The sequence below is a fragment of the Lipophrys pholis genome (assembly GCF_963383615.2).
Source record: "Lipophrys pholis genome assembly, chromosome: 8".
Classification (NCBI taxonomy): Eukaryota; Metazoa; Chordata; class Actinopteri; order Blenniiformes; family Blenniidae; genus Lipophrys; species Lipophrys pholis.
The window spans coordinates 31164558-31183762 of record NC_137630.1 but is presented as its reverse complement, the minus strand read 5'-3'; the positions used below and the strand labels follow the sequence as shown (position 1 = coordinate 31183762).

Sequence of the window (19205 nt, the reverse complement as noted above, 5' to 3'; positions counted from 1 at the left end):
GACAAAGGTCAAAGGACAAACCTGAGGCTCTGGATTAACCCCACCTACACAAAATATACAATAACCCTACCTTTAAGAAATATATCAATTAATAAAAATAAAATACACATAAAAAACAATATAACATCAATTCTAGCTATTTCAATACAAGCGTCAAATTGATCCAAAGAAAATTAGATGTTTGTTTATTTCATTAATAATACTTAGTTTGAACAAAATTTTTTACAATATCAAAGCGGATAATTAAATTAAATACGATTTCATGGATGACATGTGTTTGATTAATGTCATCAGTTTCAAGACATACTTCAGACATATACTCCATAAAATATGTCAAACATTCTACAGGAACGTGGTTGCATGTAAGCAAAGTGTTTTTCCCCTAGAGTGCAGTAAAAAGAGTGAAAAGTTAAATTATAACTCATTCATGCTCAATTAAAACACACACACTGAACAACAAAACCCACTGGATTCAAATCAACCTTTTATTTCCATTTCCTCAAAGTTCAAATCTTCTCATTCAAGACCTTTTAACATATTTTTCAAAACACACACACACACAAAAGATGGAGTAGAACATTTCATTTTATTTCTAATGCAAGATTCGTCACTCAACCAGGGGACCTTTTATCAGCCTCTGTGTAGTTCAACACAAATTAAAACCAAAATTATTATAATTTTTCAATTTTTTTTGTGTTAAACTGAAAACATTTTTTTTTTCCTGAAGCAGTCTGTGCTTAAAACACTAACGTTTTCTTAAACGGGATGATACCTTGTGATTTTGGGCTCAAGCCGGACTTCTTCAATGAGCTCACCTGTGGAGTCTTTCATGACTTCATCTCTTTGTGAGTTTTCATGTGGTACAGCAATGACATGTGATGGCCGAAACACCTCCCACAATTTTTACAAGAATACGGCTTCTCACCTGTGTGAGTTCTCTTGTGGCATAAAAAACTACTCTTTTGCGTGAAACTTTTAAAACATGTTCCACAAGAATACGGCCTCTCACCTGTGTGAACTCTCATGTGCACCGACATAACAAACTGTCGGTTGAAACTTTTTCCACATATTTGACAAGAATAGGGCTTCTCACCTGTGTGAATTCTCATGTGGACCAACAAACTACACTGCTGAGTGAACTTCTTCCCACATGTTTCACAAGAATACGGCTTCTCACCCGTGTGAGTTCTCATGTGACGCAACAAATCACTAGGTCGGTTTAAGTTTTTACCACAGACGTTACAAATTATTTTCTTCTTATCAGTGACGGTTCCTAATTCCTGACATAATTTACGTTTTTCACTACACGTTTCCTCACAAAGAAGCTTTTCACCTTCAACCTGCTTCTCTGACTCAGGAACCTTGTCCACACGGTCACCAAGAACTATGCTGAAATTCTTCAGCTCTACGGCTCTAGTTGATTCTGAGTCAAGCTGTTTTTTCACATCGTGGACTTCAGAGTCATGAGAGACGAGGTGCTCAGTGTGCGGTACTTCTTCTGGTTCACTCAGGGAACTTTGCTCCTCAATAGAAGGAACCCTAAAGGAACTACTTCCAACCTTCAATATAAGCTGTTCTTCCTCCTGGCTGGTACCGAGTACCTGCTGCTCCTCAATCTGTGGAGGTCCTGGTTCTTCTGGTTCCTCTTTGAACTGTGGAGGTTCTAGTTCTTCTTTGATCTGCTGAGGTTCTGGTTCTTCTGGTTCCTCTTTGAACTGTGGAGGTTCTAGTTCTTCTTTGTTTTGCTGAGGTTCTGGTTCTTCTGGTTCCTCTTTGAACTGTGGAGGTTCTAGTTCTTCTTTGTTTTGCTGAGGTTCTGGTTGTTCTGGTTCCTCTTTGATCTGTGGAGGTCCTGGTTCTTCTGGTTCCTCTTTGAACTGTGGAGGTTCTAGTTCTTCTTTGTTTTGCTGAGGTTCTGGTTGTTCTGGTTCCTCTTTGAACTGTGGAGATTCTGGTTCTTGCTGCTCTAGAAAGTAGTTTGCTTCCTGGTCAAAGAGCTGGTCCTCCCTACAGTCATAGTCCTGTTGGAGCTCTGGAGGAACAAAACAGTACAAAATCAATTGTTCTGATCGATAACTTGTCTATTGTGTTGTCTCTTACATTGGGTTTATATTACAATTATTTTTCAACTCAATAGTTGAGTAGTGCACAATCTGCTTCTCCATCATATATGTGTGTGTGTGTGTGTGTGTGTGTGTGCACTGTGTTTTACAAATGACCATGTATCACAAATCAGAACATTCTTTTATTATTTAGCCCACTATGAATATTAAAATACACCAAAACATATGTCCTTTATCATACCTAGATGTATGATGTTTTCGGGAAAGAAAACTGCGTGAAAATCAGTTTAGATCTTCGGCGAGTTATGATGAATTAAAGTGGCTGACACGTCATCGCTCGTGCCAAACAGATCTACTGAGCGGAGCGCGCAACCGAGACGCTCTTCAGGTGCATCCCGCTTCTGTCTAACGAGGTTAAACCACACACACAATAACGATGGATATTCTCCACGAGACACCGTCATGTGTTCATTCAGCCTTTTCCCTACCTGTTCTGTGGAACGTGATTCGAGGTTTGCAGCTTATTTGCAGCAGTTTTCGTTGCCGGTCAATCTCCTCCTCGTACTGGACGATAGTTTGCTGAAACACGGAGAATATTTCTCCAGCAGCAGCGGTTAGTCGCTCGTTGATAAAGTCTCTTAAAGCCTGAACTGAACTCATTGTTGCTGCAGGAGATGAAATATTTCCTTTATGAGACACAACAAGCACTAAACCGTCAACAAAGCTTCTTCTTCTCTTATTTTTTGGGGGAGGATCACAAACAACGTTCAGCTTCATACTGACACCTGCTGGACACTGGAAGAACTGGAGGTCGTATTTCTTTTGCCTTAGTCCATCCGTCTTCTAATACTTTTTGGGGTTTTGTTATATCTTTAGATCGAAAATTTACAAATAAAATACAAGAAAACGATAATACTAGTACCAATGATAACATGAGAAAATAATAGTAATAACAATTTCAATAACGATAACATAATACCAAAAACTGTATATCTGTTGTCCAAAATGGAGTAAGGAAAAGCAAATTATTTTCCAGCCCAACCCATAATTAATCTTATCGATCTTAACTAATGAAACATTCAATCTCTAAAGCCACCTTCCTCCTGCCCTATCAGTGACCTCATATCAGCCAAACTGTGCTAAAGATAATTACATCTTGGTGTAACTTTTTAAAAGTAAAATGTTTGTGCTTTGTTTGATCTCTTCACCCAGTGCATTCCCAAAAGTCACCCAAGAAATTGATATACACACACTTTTTTGACTGGTGCGACAGGAACCTTGTCCACACGGTCACCAAGAACTATGCTGAAATTCTTCAGCTCTACATCTCTAGTTAATTCTGTTAATTCTAGTTTTTTCACATAGTGGACTTCAGAGTCATGAGAGAGGAGCTGCTCAGTGTGCCGTACTTCTTCTGTTTCCCTCAGGGAACTTTGCTCCTCAATAGAAGGAACGCTAAAGGAACCAGTTTCAACCTTCAGTATAAGATGCTCTTCCTCCTGGCTGCTACCAAGTTCCCGCTGCTCCGCAATCTGTGGAGGTTCTGGTTCTTGTTTGTAGTAGTTTGTTTCCTGTTCAAAGAGCTGCTCCTCCCTGTCACGGTGCTGTGGGAGCTCTCGAAGGACAAACAGTGTAAGATAAAAGGTTAGTTACATTACTTCATGGTAAAAAAAACAAAAACAAAAAATAAAAAACATTGAGATTCTCATAAGTAATCGAACTAAACTGATCATTTCATTTCAAATTTGTACTGCAGAAACATTAAAAACCACTCATTCGTCTCATGAAGCCTGCTGCTGTGTGGGATTTCATCACAATGTAGACAACCTATGTTCTGTAAAGGGAAATATAGTTGAGCGGGGTTGTTTCCTCGGGGACCTTGTTGAATGTAACACACTTCCTGTTATGAAGTGAGCACGCTTGCAGTGGACTATCCTGTGCTCCGTCCAGCTGTTAACAAAACGCTATAGTCTCAACGAAACTCCACAAAACACGTTTAAAACAATCCGGAAATAAGAAATACCCTCCATCCTTTTCAATGACTAGTCATATTATTACATTAACCTTATCATATTAAACATGAATGTATTGTCAGGTAGTTCAGGGTAAAACCAAACACACCATAAAGATGGAGATCCTCCACGAGACACATTCATGCGTTCATTCAGACTTTTCCAAACCTACATCTTTTGTACTGTCATGTTCTGGAGTACAATTCTCTGATTTGTTCCCTTGACCAAACAAAGCACTTTGTTTGTGGGTGGAGCAGCAGTGCTGAGCGTGTGGATTCACCCATAAAGAATTTACAATAGAATAAAATTGACGGATGAGTCTATTGCTGAAGGTGCTCCTGCTGTTGACCAGGGCTTCATGGAGTGGCTGAAACATATTTTTCAGGATGGGCTGTCCTGAATAATGTGTCTCAACTACTCCATTCCGGTAGATGTCCCATATCCTCTCTGACAGTTTTTCTTTGTGGTTGCTGTCAATTTTAACCCCCAAGTACCAGACTGGAATCTGACGGACCAAGTTCTGCCAACACCCCATAGATCGTAGGTCCTAAATGTGAAAAGAAACTTTACTGATGCTGCATTGAGAGTTCCATCTTTGGGTGGAGCCAGTGTGATTGGCGGCCTCTCCCTCATTGAAGGGACTTGTAGAATCAGCCTCAGCTTGCTCTTTGTGGCCGGAGTTACCAATCTACGTTTGTTTTCTGGACAAATGGTAAAAATGTAATCTATCCCAGAGTTGTGCATGAGCGGGATGGATGACCACCACAGGAAGGAAGCACCACGCTGTTGTCATCATCAGCGACTTTATTGATAAGAGCACCTATTCAAAACAAAGTCTTACAATTAGCTTTTAACAAAAGATAACTGACAAACAAAAATTCAATTGATTAAATAGAACTTTCTCATTTTGGGCGAGCGGTAAAGTTTGGCCCAGCTTTAAAAGTAACAAGTAAAATTTTTTAAATCAATTCCAAGTTGAACATGAAGGCAATGCAGACCGGTGTGAGGACAACAACAACAAGGCTCCTTACTGACTGTTTAATGTGGGTGGATGAGAGGCCGGGAAGATTCTCTACAGGCGGTGGGAACAGACACGACGCCACAGGCTTCATTTGCATGAAAACGTTTCAAGAGAAAATCCACCGTTTTCCAGCTTTCATTGGCTCCAAGCGCCGGCGCTGCATAAACAAGTCACCCAAAAAGCAACGGAGGTTTTTTCGTTTTCACTGGAGATCGGTGCAAACGAGGCCCGAGTTAAGAAAAGCAGTTTCCCACCATAGAACAATATAATTAGAAACACTGAATCCAATGAACAAGTATCCACATTATGCTTCCAAGGTCACACAGGTGAGGATTTTAACAGGACATCTTCAAATCACTTTGTCATAAAGGATGTAGTACCGTTGTAAATAAGCAAGTCTTCTGTTAAATTCTCCATGTCATCATTTGATCAAAAAGCAAAGAAAAGGGAAAGAGAAAGAACTCTGAGGAAACTCTCCCATTTCACTTCTGTGAGACTTTATGTCATTTGTGTGTCATAAGTGTGTGACGTTTCACCTGTGTGAAGTTTTAAGTGATGCAACAAAATACCATGTCGACTGAAGCTTTTGCCACATGTTCCACAGGAATACGGCTTCTCACCCGTGTGAGTTCTCATGTGGCGTACCAAGGTACAGTGGAGACTGAAACTTTTACCGCACATTTCACAAGAATACGGCTTCTCACCTGTGTGAGTTCTCATATGGACCAACAAAGTACTGTGTTGACTAAAGCTTTTACCACACATCTCGCAAGAGTACGGTTTCTCTCCCGTGTGTGTCCTCATGTGCACCAGCAAGTTAAAATGGGACGTATTACTTTTTCCACACAATTCACAAGAATAGGGCTTCTCACCCATGTGAGTTTTCATGTGGCACATCATGATGCTGTGAACACTGAACGTTTTACCACAAACTTCACAAGAATAGGGCTTGTCAGCCGTGTGAGTTCTCATGTGGACTGACAAAGTACTGTGCTGCCGGAAACTTTTACCGCACGTTTGACAGGAGTACGGCTTCTCACCCGTGTGAGTTCTCATGTGGACCAACAAACTATCCTGTCGACTGAACTTTTTACTGCATACTTCACAGGCGTACGGCTTCTCACCAGTGTGGGTTCTGAGGTGGCGCATTAACTGGCATTGCTTACGGAAACTTTCCCCGCACGTTTCACAGGAAAGCAGCTTGATACCTTCAGACCGCCTCTCTGACACGGGGGAGTTGAGCTCAACGTCACCGTGGCACCCTTTGCTCAGCTGCAACTCTGCATTCGGAGTCGATCCCGAGAGACTCCTTGTTGTCAAAACGTGGCTTTGACCTACGGCGGAGTCGCGAGCGATGAGCAGCTCGCTGTCCGGTTCAGCAGCCATCGTGAACGGACTCGTTTCAGACTTGGTCAGAAGCTGCTCTTCCCCCTGAGTGTTGCAGAGTCCCGGTGGCGGGACACCCTCCTCTTCCTCCTTGATATACGACGGTTCGGGTTCCTGTTGTTCCTCTTTGATCTGTGGAGACTCTGGTTCTTCCTGCTCCACACTGAAGTCCGCCTCCTGGTGAAATCCCTGCTCGTCCGCACCGATATGTCGCTGTGAGAGCTCTGGGGCAACAAAATGTTCGGAAAGAAAAAGTTTATGTTGAATCAATAATGATGCCAAGACTGTCGCAATTATCCAGAAATAACAAGAATAACTAGAAAATGCCAGAGGAACGTTTGTGTGCCTGCTTCTCCTCTGATCTCCTGCGTGAGGTGCCTCTCCCATCCACTTTGAATGGGACATTTTATTTGCAGTTTTTTGGGGATTTATTCGAATCATTAACTGAAGTCATAGCAAAATATTACCGAATGTTTTGCACGTTTTAATGTGCTTTTTGTGTCCGTGCTCCCAACAATGCAGGATTAGTTACTCAGAAAAAAAACCTGAAAATAATATTAATAAAAAAAATGATTCTAAAAATAATAATAGATTTAAATGTCCGCCTAGGATAGTAAAATTTGTGCCTTGTCACTAGGGCAGGCACAAGAATAATTGAGTCGACTGTAGCTCGGTTGGTAAAGGGGTCGTCTCTCAGTTGGATGGTTGCAGGTTCAACTCCCCATATCCCAAAGTCGAAGTGTCCTTGAGCAAGACACTGAACCCCAAATATCTCCCACTAAATTAACTGAGCTTCTTGCATGGCAGGCACCTCCATTGGCGTGTGAATGGGTGAAACACTAAAGTACTTTGGGGGCTGCTCAAGTATTGGAAAAGTGTGACATCAGTGGTGGAGGGAGCAGAGATTAAATGTAATTAATAGTAAATAGATTTCACTGTTTCTTCACTGTTTCAGCAGTCCCCAAAGTGCTTTACATACACTGTTCATCACATTCACACACCAATGGCGGCGGCTGCCAGGCTCGGTCCATTTATTAGGGGTCCAGAGTCTTGCTCAAGGACACTTCAACATGTGGACACGAAGAGATAGGCAATCGAACCTGCAACCTTCAAGTGGGCCTGGGATCAGAAGATTGTAGGTTGGAGTCCCACAGCTGACCCTGGACCCTGCTGCCCCCTCTTACTGTGTGTAGTTAAAGCTGAATATGAATATTACGGGTTTAAAGCAGAAAATCCTGAAATAGGTTTTCTGCTTCCTGCGTCCATCCTCTCCGTCTTCCACAGGGATGCGAACGGAGCTGCCATGTCAGAGGCCAACGCCTGAACCACGAGCAGGTCCTGAATCAACCACATCCATGCAGACAACCTTATTTCTTCATACCTGCTTTGTCTGACTCGATTTGAGGTTTGCAGCTGATTTGAAGCAGTTTTCGTTGCCGGTCAATCTCCTCCTCGTACTGGACGATAGTTTGTTCAAACACGGAGAATATTTCTCCAGCAGCAGCGGTTAGTCGCTCGTTGATAAAGTCTCTTAAAGCCTGAACTGAACTCATTGTTGCTGCAGGAGATGGAATAGTTCCTTAATTAGAAAACCGAGTCCAACAAGCCCCAAACAGCCTCCAAAGCTTTTTCTTCTCTCTCGTTTCTCGAGGATCACAAACAACGTTCAGCGTCGTACTGACACCTGCTGGACACAGATGGGAACTACAGGTTATCGCCTCGATAGATAGATAGATAGATAGATAGATAGATAGATAGATAGATAGATAGATAGATAGATAGATAGATAGATAGATAGATAGATAGATAGATAGATAGATTAATGCTTTATTAATATTTTTTTTATCATTATTAGTTTATTATTTCAGATTATTTATTGAAGCCGAAAGCCCACGTACAACAACAAAAGACCAAATAGGACAAGAAAACAGGCAGGTTGGTAGCCAGGCTGACATTGACACGAACGATAAGCGCAGAAATCACTTCTCATTTTAAAATCTATAGAAATATTAAATCCAGAAATTCCATGCATTGTCTCCCATTCAAAATATTTGATTACATGTTTATGTCTCACAGGTTGTAGGAGTCATGTTATGATAATTAAATTGATAGTTGTAAAATCTACAGCACAGTCATTCATAAAAGAGCTCCAACTATTCCAGTTGAGACTGATGACCTGCAGTTCCTCCTGTGTCAGTTCCATCGAGCCCATCATTTCGCTCTCATCTGTTCATCGTCTGCTGCGTCGGTACGATCGCAACGTCTGGACCCAAAAACTACTTTCTCAAGTGGACGGAGAAACTCGAACCGTTGGAGTGTCCACATGAAACACCTTAGAATATATTATTGTTCCTGTATCATTACTATTAAAGTTCCTCCACCAGAATCCTTATTTAAACTCTCCTTTCCATAAAGGTGTGACTTCTACCGAGAGAATAAAGCAACAAACCAAAACAAGACCATCACCACTCATTTCCAACCTGCAGTTTCCCAAATCCATCACACCAAAGTAGAGAATGTTATTAGGGAACCTCCAAAAAAAAAGCTAGAGAAGAAGCATCTGTTTGAGAGCAGCAACAAGAGGAAGATCCTCTGTACAGTGGAAGGTATGAGGAGTGGAGGAGGCAGTTGGGAAGAAGAGACTGCTCTCACTAGAATAACAATTGGACATATCTACCGAAACACTACAGAACACATAATGGAAAAACCTTTGTCATCTGTGCCAAGAATCAGAGAAAGTAGAACATGTGCTGGTTGACTGCAGAAAGTATGTGAGTGAAAGAAGGACTGTGATGGAGGGATTGAAGATAGAAGGAGGAGAAGGAGTAAAAGGAGGGGGTGGGGGGTTTATTGAGAAAAACTTGTGGCGGTAAATAATGTAGATGGGTCGGGCCAGTAGATGGCGGCAGTGCATCCGCCGCCATCTGCTGTTCAACTTCAAAGAAGAAGAAGTCGTTGGACTTCCGGTTGTGCTTTCGAGTCTCACAGAGGAAATATTTTATCTCCTGCAGCAACAATGAGTTCAGTTCAGGCTTTGAGAGACTTTATCAACGAGCGACTAACCGCTGCTGCTGGAGAAATATTCTCCGTGTTTGAACAAACTATCGTCCAGTACGAGGAGGAGATTGACCGTCAACACGAACTGCTACAAAACAGATGGAAACCTCAGATCATAATAAACAAAGCAGGTATGAAGGTTGTTGTTGTTGTTGTTGTAGGAACAAACGCAGGTGTCCGCTGTGCTGATCCGTCACTGCTCCAAGCATTGTGAAGCGTCCGATCAATTCCACTGGTGTTTCGGATTAACTGGTTCCCCTGTTAACTGGCGTCCGTCGCTGTGGCCAGTACCTGCAGATGTTAAAATGAAACGTATCTAAAGGTAGAGCCCTTCGAAACGTCATTGTAAACGCGGTTAAACGACGTTCGACCGAACAACTCCGGAATTCTATCTGGTTTTTAACGTCTCCAGTTACGAGCAGCTGCAAACGACGCGAAAGGAGGTCGGTCACCAGTCAACAGGGAAACCAGTTAATCCGAAACACCGTGCTGTCACGGTTGCAGCTTGTCTCGTGAACGGGGAGTGTAGCTGTTCACGCGCCGTCTCACAGTAGCTATGAACACCGAATTTTTCTATCGGGTATTATTGTGTTTTGCCACAATAACGATGGTCGGTTTCCTCTTTTCTTTGGCTTTTTTTTTTTCCTATCAGAATAATCTGATCTGAGAAATAGCAGGGATTGGTGATATTATTATAAATCCACAGACGCTCTGGCGTATCAAAATCACTTTACCGATTTGGGAAAAAATGCACCACATGAACCAATCACATAACTGCATTACCCAAGTTGCAAGGAAGATTCTGAAGTTATTGGCCCCCTTCCTCAAGGAGAGCAACAGGAGGATGAAATTAAATGTTGCACCAATCCCACTTTTTTAAAGGACAAGTATGATTACTAACCTTTAGCTACTTGCCGATACCAAGTACCGATATGAGTACTTCTTGAATGCCACAAAGCCTAAATCATAATCCATACGCAAACAAAGAGCGTTTGCCGTAAACCACCTCCACACAGGCTCTGCGTCAACGCGACATGCACCCCCAACCAGCCTTCAAGGCTCCAGTATAGGGCTCAGTCTGCAGTATGCATAGGCCATTGTGCAATTGTAAACCTTTTCTTCTCGGGATTTCAGAAAGACAAAGATTAAAACCACAAATCTCTTTATTTGGCAAACCTTGTTTCTGCAAATCAAACACAGCAGTGATATAACAAGCAATGCACAGACAGATTTGGTTAAACAAACATGCTTTTGCTTTTGTGCATCGAGACGTTGTGTGACGGTTACGTACTGAATAGATATTTGTAGTTCTCAAATATCACTCATCTGCAGCCGAGTCATGGCTACTCGGCGCTTCTAACCCTTTTCTTGTGTCCTTTTGACCAATCAGAACACGTCTGTGAGGGGAGGCAGCCCTCCAGCCAAGAGACGGCACTCATTCTGGATCAGGAAGAGTCGGTACCGCCCCAGATGAAAGTGCGATGGGAGGGAACAGAAACTCCACATATCAAAGAGGAGCAGGAGGAACCAGAAGCTTCTCAAACCAGGAAGGACCCCATGGAACCAGAGTTTTCACAGATTCATGAGGAAATGAAGCTTGAATCCGATACGTTGATGGTGACTTCTGCTGAGCTGAGTCGCTTCAGTGCACCAGAACCAGACGACGAGCAGCTCCCGCCTCATGACTCCGCAGGCGCTGACGTCGGCATTCTGGAGGATGGAGAGCACATCGACTCAGGATCCACTAGATGTGAAGAACTGGAGCCCAACAGGATTTCTGTCGGTGGTGATGTGGAGGACGCCGCTGTTTCACATCCGTTTTCCCAAAACCAAAGGCAGAAGCGGCTGTCTCGTGAAGAAAACTGTGGTCCTTTTTATGGAACACGTCATTTCTTGCCCAACAGTGGCGGTCAAACCAATGTGAAGCAGTACACCTGTGAAGTATGTGGTAAAACATGCAGCCGAAAGAATAATTTGTTGGTCCACATGAGAATTCACACAGGTGAGAAGCCGTATTATTGTCAAACGTGCGGTAAAAGCTTCAAATATCAGCATTATTTTTTGATCCACATGAGAAATCACACGGGTGAAACACCGTTTACCTGCAACAGCTGCGGGAAGAAATTCACAAACTCCTCGTCCCTCATAAAACACCGACGGATTCACTCGGACAAGAAGCATCATTGTGTAACATGCGGGGAGAGTTTCAGTCAGAAGGCTTATTTGTTGACCCACGTGAAGCTTCACACGGGTGAGAAGCCGTATTCTTGTGAAAGGTGTGGTAAGGGCTTCAGCCGACGGAGTAATTTGGTGGTCCACTTCAGGACTCACACTGGTGATCAGGCATGTTATTGTGCCGTTTGTGGGCGTGGCTTCAGCTCTCAGTCCAGTTTGCTGGTGCACGTGAGACATCACACAGGTGAGAAACCGTATTCTTGTGAAACGGCGTCTGTAAAATAATTTGTTGCGGCACATGAACATTGCCGGGCCCTGTTCTTTTAAAATATGGTGAAAATTTTATTTTGCAAAGTGTTTTGATTAACACTTAAAATTTACTGTGTAATTTTATTTAATTTTTTATTTTTATTTTAATAAAATACAATTGAATTTACAGGAGATGCTGCCTTTCTGATACTATCTCATGGAAATATGAGTGTTTTTTATGGACTTTGAGTCACAGCTATTTTAAAGTGGTTTGTCTTGTCTTGGTACTTATTCAAATCAGAATATAGCAATATGGACCATCTGGAGCCTACAGGTGTCTCTATACGACAAATGAATACTGCTAAAGTAAAACAGAAAAAACTCCATTAATACTCTATTTGGCAATGTGAGCTTAATGTCAATAACAGCAAAATCTATACCAAAAATTATACAAAGAAAGTTTTAAAACGTGTTACAGAGAATGGAAATGTAACCAATGTCTTTACGTCATCGTGTAGTCGTGTGCAAATTACAAATAAATGAAAGCATTGGTAGGATTTTTCAGGAATACAATTGTGTGCTTCTAAAAATGGTTAAATTTGGCCTCTGGCGTTTCACGTGGTGCTTAAAATAATAGTGTTGAAAGATTATATGTTGTTTTTGTGAAATAATCTGTTGTAAAATTGTGACCTAATGACTCCAGATCAGCGCTGGATCACAGGACTATGCAGGATTGTTCAAACACACCGCTTTTTATTAGTCTTTAATAGTTGTCATAATGAATATTCAGATTCTTATGAAAAATACTCCCAGGTTGTCGCCTGCTGACTCCAAATCAGTCCTGCATCACAGGCTAATTAAGACGTGTCTTTCTATTGGCTTTTAATTGTCATGATTTACATAAGTCAATCCATATTAAAAGGAAAACTTTATTTTATTTATCATTTTATTTTTGAGTCTTGATACACACTTTTTAGATGGAACTTTGCAATATTGGCGGAGCGGACCAATGTGACGTAACGCTGTGTGTCCAGCAGGCGGCGGTATGACGCTCAACGTTGTTCCATCGAGGCGAGAGAAGAAGCGACTTTGTTTGTGTCTGGAGCTCGATGGTCATATGATGAATATTTCACCTCCTGCAGCAACAATGAGTTCAGTTCAGACTTTGAGAGACTTTATCAACGAGCGACTAACCGCTGCTGCGGGAGAAATATTCTCCGCGTTCGAACAAACTATCGTCCAGTACGAGGAGGAGATTGACCGGCAACGCAAACTGCTTGAAATCAGATGGAAACCTCAAATCAGGAACAGAAGAGGTATGTGGGGCAAGAAACATGACGCGGTCTGAATGAAGACATGAATATGACCTGATTGTTGATTGTGATTTCGATGGATCCTCTCGTTCCCCAGATAAACAGACATGATTAGAGCCGTGGTGTCAGTGGTCTACCTTAAAGAGCACAGAATGATGCACATTAGGTTCAATTCGAGCCACAGTCGTTATAAGACACGTTTAGAGAGAAAACCCTAACAACTCCACATGAGCACGCATTAAAAAAAAAACAATGACCTCATTTTAACAGACATAACCTGCAGAACTAGACTTGTTTTGCACAAAGCATTTAGTTTTAATGTTTCACATTTCGTTGAGTTTTCTTGCTTTTATGCTGTCGTCACATGACAGTTTTTTTTTTATTCAATGTCTCTTCGTCCCTCCAGAACTCCCAGATCAGCATGTCTACCAGGAGGATCTGCTCTTTAACCCCGAGACGAGCGACAGTCCGGACCGGGAGGAACTACAGTCTCCTCAGATCAAAGAAGAGCAAGAGGAACTACAATCTCTCCAGATTAAGAAGGAACAAGAGGAACGTGGCACCGGCCAGGAAGCGCAGCAGCTCCTACTGAAACCTGAAAGCGATGTGTTTATGGCGACTTCCACCGACGAGCAAAGTTACCTCAGTGAGCTGGAAGCAGACAGCGATCGCCTCCTTTCACGCCAGTGTGTAATACCTGAAAGCCACGCCCTGGGAACCGGCCGGCATATCGACCCGCGATCGAATCGAGATTCAGAACTCGACGGAATGCGTCACAGCGACAAGACGGACAACTTTCTGACGTCAGAAAACCAATCTGATAGTGACACAGATGAATCGTGTCTCAAGTGTGACGTCTGTGGAGACACCTTCGAGTGCATTTCTCAGTTACGGCAGCATTACGCCTTCCACTCTGGTGAGAAGCCGCCTTCTTTCGAAGCGCGCCATCAGGCGACGGAGCAAAGAGGCTCTTTGTTGAACCACGGAAAAAGTCACGCGGGTGAGACACCTTTCCTCTGCAACATCTGTGGCAAAAGCTTAGCGAACTCGTCGTCACTGAAAAAACATACAAGGATTCACACGGGTGAGAAGCCGCATTGTTGCGTGACATGTGGTAAAAGTTTTGGCGTGCAGCGGCTTTTATTGCACCACCTGAGAACTCACACGGGTGAGAAGCCGTACTCTTGTGAAATTTGTGGGAAAAGTTGCAGTCTCCAGAGTAATCTGTTGGTCCACATGAGGACTCACACAGGTGAGAAGCCGTATTCTTGTGAAACGTGCGGGAAAAGATTTGGTCAGCAGAGTCATTTGCTGCGTCACATAAAGATTCACACGGGTGAGAGGCCTTATTCCTGTGAAATGTGTTCCAAAAGCTTCAGCCGACGCAGTCACTTGTTGCGCCACACGTTAACACACACAGGTGAGAAGCCGTACACTTGTGAAGCGTGTGGTAAACGTTTCAGTCGACAGTGTCACCTGTTGGTCCACCAGAAAGTTCACACAGGTGAGAATGTATAAACCTGTGAAACGTGTAAGAACTGTTACAGGTTACAATCGACCTTCCTGTCCTAAAATACTGTTCGATCGACAAAGATTGATCGGGAGGCCACGAAGCAAACGGGAGAAGGAATGTCGGCACGTGAGGCCGAAGAGAATGAAGAATCGGTCGTTCTGGAGAAGTGTGTTCAAAACAGTCCTGCACATTTTATAATAGTATTTGGAAAAAGTCGTGTTGAAAATCACAGGACTGGAAGTTCAATCCTCATATGGGCCCGTCGGTCTAACATGTATTTAAATTGACGTTTGTTGTTGTGGAAAATAAAGTGGGCTGAGTGTTGCTGTCAACATAGTTTTTCTGTCCAGCTGATTTGAATGAGAAAATGAGAACTGAACCAAAACTGTGGGAATATTGATCAAAACCAGTATTCTGTGAGGCGCTAAGTAATAAAAAAAACATGTATTTTTAACACTAAATAAAACTGCTAGAACCTCTTCAGGAGATACAGGCGTCATGATGTCCTCCAGAGCCACACACACGAAGACATTTCAATCTTCAGATGTGGGCGTCAGACGTGCCCCGAGGTGTGAATGTGAGTGTGTGTTGTTGTCTCTGTGTTGGACTGTTGACCCGTCCCGGGTGTGACCTGCCTCTAATCATTGTTTACGTTTCACTATTTTGCACCATTAAAATTGGTTTTTAAGTTGATGATGTAGTAGCTCCCAGTGCACACGGCTCTTTGCTATCGTTAATGAGATTAAGGGGTGAGATTTCCTTTCACTTTGTCTTTAAATTTAAGTATTCAAAATTCCATTTGAAAACTTAACATCAAAAATAGTTAATGAAAAACTTTAAAACAAAGTTATTCTATCAGTAAATCTGAGAAATCTCCCAAAATAAAAGCTGTTTCACCTTCTGGTGGGGCTGAAAATACAAACATATCGACTCAGGATCAACAAGAAATGCAGAGCTGGTGGCCATCAGGATATGTGACAGTGGTAATGTGGACAAAGCTGCTTTATCAGAGAAGCAGTGTTTAACGTTTAACCTGTGGAAAATCATTTAGAATCATTTCACAAATACAGAATCATCACATCACCCACACTGATAGGAGCACAAATTATTCAGAAGCATAAAACCAAGGATTCCTACGTGGTCTTGTCTTGGGAGGCTCTGGTCTTGGTCTTGACTCGGTCTCGGGTTAGGCGCTCTTGACGAGCTGCAACACGAGTTCATAAGAGGAATTCCTGCTCTGATTGGGAAGTCAGTGACACTAAAAATTACACAAAATTAAAACTGTTTGATGAGACAAACAAAGCAAATCTTGATGGAATTAATTGAACTGTAGTGTTACTGTATCGCTGTACATTCTAACTTCTATTTGGTCTGTGTGGAGTATTACAAGAATTTCTCCCTGGGATTAATAAAGCTCTATTTTGTTACTGGGTTCTGTTGTTACTGGCCTGCAGTTCTCGCTGTGTCCAGCAGGTGTCAGTATGAAGCTGGACGTTGTATTTGATTCCACAAAAGAAGCGAGAGAAGAAGCGGCCGTGGAGGATGTTTGCAGCTTCTTGCTTTTCTCAGAGGAACTATTTCTTCTCCTGCAGCAACAATGAGTTCAGTTCAGACTTTAAGAGACTTTATCAACGAGCGACTAACCGCTGCTGCTGGAGAAATATTCTCCGTGTTTCAACAAACTATCGTCCTGTACGAGGAGGAGATTGACCGGCAACGAAAACTGCTTCAAATCAACTGGGAACCTCAGATGAAGATCAATAAAGGTATGGATCGGACTGGACCGACTGCTGGAGAGGAGAGGACAGGACAGATCATCAGGCCTCTTCAGAAGGAAATTCTGAGACAGAAGCTCAGGGGGATGAAGCCAAATGTCAGGATGAGTGGTGTCTGTCTAAATGACTGAAGAGGATCACAAAGTCGGTTTTCTTGTCTGTAGAGATGAGATCGTGCAGTTTTCCGCCTGAGGCCGCGTCACAACGTCTTCATCTGTGTGACACAAGAAGATCATGACGTCACTGTCCCATACTTTATTCTATCCACACCTCACAGATTGTAATATTGTCTGGTCTGCCTCGCGTCCTCTTCATCTAATCTTCCTCACACGAAACAGATTTTATAAGATTGATCTTGTTCTCCAGAAGTGAAGAATCAACGGTATCTCTGTTAAGAAAGTTTTAAACTTTTACCAGTTTTATCTATCAATAAATTCTTTAATAATAAGCAAGTTCCTCCAGATACGTCTCACAACTTTATCCAGAAGACTTTCAGTTTTTTTGTCGTCCCTCCAGCTTCTCCGCCTCTGGAGGTCAAATCATTTGTTATTTATGTTTGTCGTTTCGGCAATGTTTATTGATTTAGTAGGATTACTTATCTTTCCTGTCCTGCACGACTTGATTTCATCTTATATTGTCTCCTGATTTTGTATAAAGAAAAAAAGAAGCCTTTAATCACACGTCTGCCGTCGCATCTCAAACTAATCGAGGCTGCAACGTCACTACGACCAGTTTCTGTAATAAATGTTTCCAATGCAAAACTTCGTCCTTCATCCGGTTCGCTCATGGCGACAATTCAGCCATGATTCATTTTTCAACTTGTATTTTTGGAAGACGTTCCTTCACACCCATGTGAGGTGTATTTGTATGCAGTTATGATTTTCTGCTGTATTTATTGTAAACCAAATTTTCATGTACAAATATAAATACAAACCAAGAGACCTTGGGAGATATCTCCGTGGTAAATTGGCCTTGTAGACCGATTTAGAGATTTATTATTGTTCATAATCCAGTTTAGTCTTCTTCAGTCCATTTCCTGTGGGACGACTCCTTCTGGGATTTTACACAGCCGCAGCTCTTGGGGAGTTCAAATCCCAGAATATTGGTCTTAGTTTTAAACTTACCCTTGTGCAAGTGAGATCTGTGCTCATGTTTGGGTTCTTTGTTTTCTTCTGTCTTCATACCAACAAACATTTCTTGTGTCTGTTTCACCCCAGAGCGACTCCTCCTGCAGGATGCCAGTCAGCAGGAGCGCCTCTTCACGCAGGAGACAAACTCCACGATGGAGCAGCAGGAACTAGAACCGGAACCTCGGCCGATCAAAGAGGAACGGGAGGAACCAGAAGCGTCGTGGCCCCAGGAGGACCAGGAGGCTCCGCGGCCTTTCCAGATCGAGGTGGAACTGGAAGAACCCTGCTCCAGTCAGACCATGGGGAAGCTTGTTTTGAAGGTGGAAGCCGGCGAGCAGAGTGACCTCGGCGAAGCAGACCCGTACGGAGATCGTCTCCTCTCTCGCGATTCGGCCGAAGCTGAAAGCTGCGATCTAGAAACAAGCAAGCGCGATGACTTGGGATCAACTGGAAGTGCGAGGCTGGAGCCCAACGCGATGCGTCACAGTGGCGAGGCGGACGACTCTCCGAAATCAAAAAAGACGTCTGCAGGTGACCCGGATAAAAAGTGTTTTAGATGTGGCGTCTGTGGGAAAACCTACAGGTATCTGTCTCAGTTACAGCAGCATGAAGTCATCCACACGGGTGAGAGGCCTTTCTCTTGTGAGGCCTGCAGTAAGAGTTTCAGGCATAAAGTTTCCTTTTTGATCCACATCAGAAATCACACAGGTGAGATGCCTTTCCTTTGCAACACGTGCGGGAAAAGATTTACAAACTCGTCATCACTTAAGAAGCATGTAATGATTCACACAGGTGAGAAGCCCCATTGTTGCGTAACGTGTGGGAAAAGTTTCAGCGATCGACGGAACCTGTTGCACCACTTCAGAACCCACACGGGTGAGAAGCTTTATTCCTGCCAGACGTGCGGTAAACGTCTGAGCTCCCAGTTCAATTTGTTGGTCCACATGAGAACTCATACGGGTGAGAAGCCATATTCATGTGAAACGTGTGGAAAGTGTTTCACTATACAGAGTAATTTGTTGGTCCACAAGAGAACTCACACAGGTGAGAAGCCCTACACTTGTGAAACGTGTGGGAAAAGCTTCAGTCAACAGTGTATTTTATTGCGGCACATGAAAATTCACCAAAATGATATATGAGAGAGATTTTTTCCGGGACGGAGAACACTCTGGATCATCCAGCTTTGTGGGATTTCACTTGAAATCATTGCCGTCTAGACGAGCCCGTTGGCGGTGCTGTAGCAACCTTCGTGTGAGTTTTGTGACCATAGTTTTGTTTACATTTGTGTCAAACTTCACAATAAATCTGGCGATGTTGAACTCTGAGCTGGTTTAAATATAAAACGATGTTTGTTTCCGATTCCAAGCAGTATTGCTGTTTGTGACTTGGAAATTGTGCAATAAAAAAAAAAAAAATCCCAATTTATGTGAAGTTGTACAGAAACTGAAGTAAAATGTTGAAATGGATTCAGTAGCTGTGTTTCACTTATTGATCATCTGCATAATTTTATC

The 19205-nt window shown here is 42.7% G+C and overlaps 4 protein-coding genes across 4 annotated transcripts; 3 read left to right on the top strand and 1 right to left on the bottom strand.

Annotated features, from left to right (window-relative positions):
• Nucleotides 1-468: 468 nt before the first annotated feature.
• LOC308113125 (uncharacterized protein) lies at nt 469-2808 on the bottom strand. The gene is made up of 2 exons (XM_080469116.1): nt 2552-2808; nt 469-2032 (listed from the first exon to the last, which is right to left on the bottom strand). The coding sequence occupies exons 1-2, from the start codon at nt 2721-2723 to the stop codon at nt 828-830; spliced, it is 1377 nt and encodes a 458-aa protein (XP_080325242.1). The 5' UTR covers nt 2724-2808; the 3' UTR covers nt 469-827.
• Nucleotides 2809-9445: 6637 nt separating this feature from the next.
• On the top strand, nt 9446-12150 carry LOC308113976 (uncharacterized protein). The gene is made up of 2 exons (XM_080470570.1): nt 9446-9670; nt 10930-12150. The coding sequence occupies exons 1-2, from the start codon at nt 9499-9501 to the stop codon at nt 11997-11999; spliced, it is 1242 nt and encodes a 413-aa protein (XP_080326696.1). The 5' UTR covers nt 9446-9498; the 3' UTR covers nt 12000-12150.
• Nucleotides 12151-12606: 456 nt separating this feature from the next.
• Nucleotides 12607-15268, top strand: LOC308113974 (uncharacterized protein). Its single transcript, XM_080470568.1, has 2 exons — nt 12607-13279; nt 13683-15268. The coding sequence occupies exons 1-2, from the start codon at nt 13009-13011 to the stop codon at nt 14792-14794; spliced, it is 1383 nt and encodes a 460-aa protein (XP_080326694.1). The 5' UTR covers nt 12607-13008; the 3' UTR covers nt 14795-15268.
• Nucleotides 15269-16314: 1046 nt separating this feature from the next.
• On the top strand, nt 16315-19159 carry LOC308113894 (uncharacterized protein). Its single transcript, XM_080470436.1, has 2 exons — nt 16315-16555; nt 17782-19159. Exons 1-2 carry the CDS (start codon nt 16387-16389, stop codon nt 18831-18833), a joined length of 1221 nt encoding a protein of 406 aa, XP_080326562.1. The 5' UTR covers nt 16315-16386; the 3' UTR covers nt 18834-19159.
• The last annotated feature ends 46 nt before the right edge of the window (nt 19160-19205 follow it).

Excerpts from the sequence above, each read along its gene's own strand:
- LOC308113125 (XM_080469116.1), bottom strand. The coding sequence starts at position 2,723 with ATGAGTTCAGTTCAGGCTTTAAGAGACTTTATCAACGAGCGACTAACC. Across the intron at positions 2,033-2,551 it reads AATCACGTTCCACAGAACAG|AGCTCCAACAGGACTATGAC; the intron begins GTAGGGAAAAGG and ends TTGTTCCTCCAG.
- LOC308113976 (XM_080470570.1), top strand. The coding sequence starts at position 9,499 with ATGAGTTCAGTTCAGGCTTTGAGAGACTTTATCAACGAGCGACTAACC. Across the intron at positions 9,671-10,929 it reads GATCATAATAAACAAAGCAG|AACACGTCTGTGAGGGGAGG; the intron begins GTATGAAGGTTG and ends TTGACCAATCAG.
- LOC308113974 (XM_080470568.1), top strand. The coding sequence starts at position 13,009 with ATGACGCTCAACGTTGTTCCATCGAGGCGAGAGAAGAAGCGACTTTGT. Across the intron at positions 13,280-13,682 it reads TCAAATCAGGAACAGAAGAG|AACTCCCAGATCAGCATGTC; the intron begins GTATGTGGGGCA and ends TCGTCCCTCCAG.
- LOC308113894 (XM_080470436.1), top strand. The coding sequence starts at position 16,387 with ATGAGTTCAGTTCAGACTTTAAGAGACTTTATCAACGAGCGACTAACC. Across the intron at positions 16,556-17,781 it reads TCAGATGAAGATCAATAAAG|AGCGACTCCTCCTGCAGGAT; the intron begins GTATGGATCGGA and ends GTTTCACCCCAG.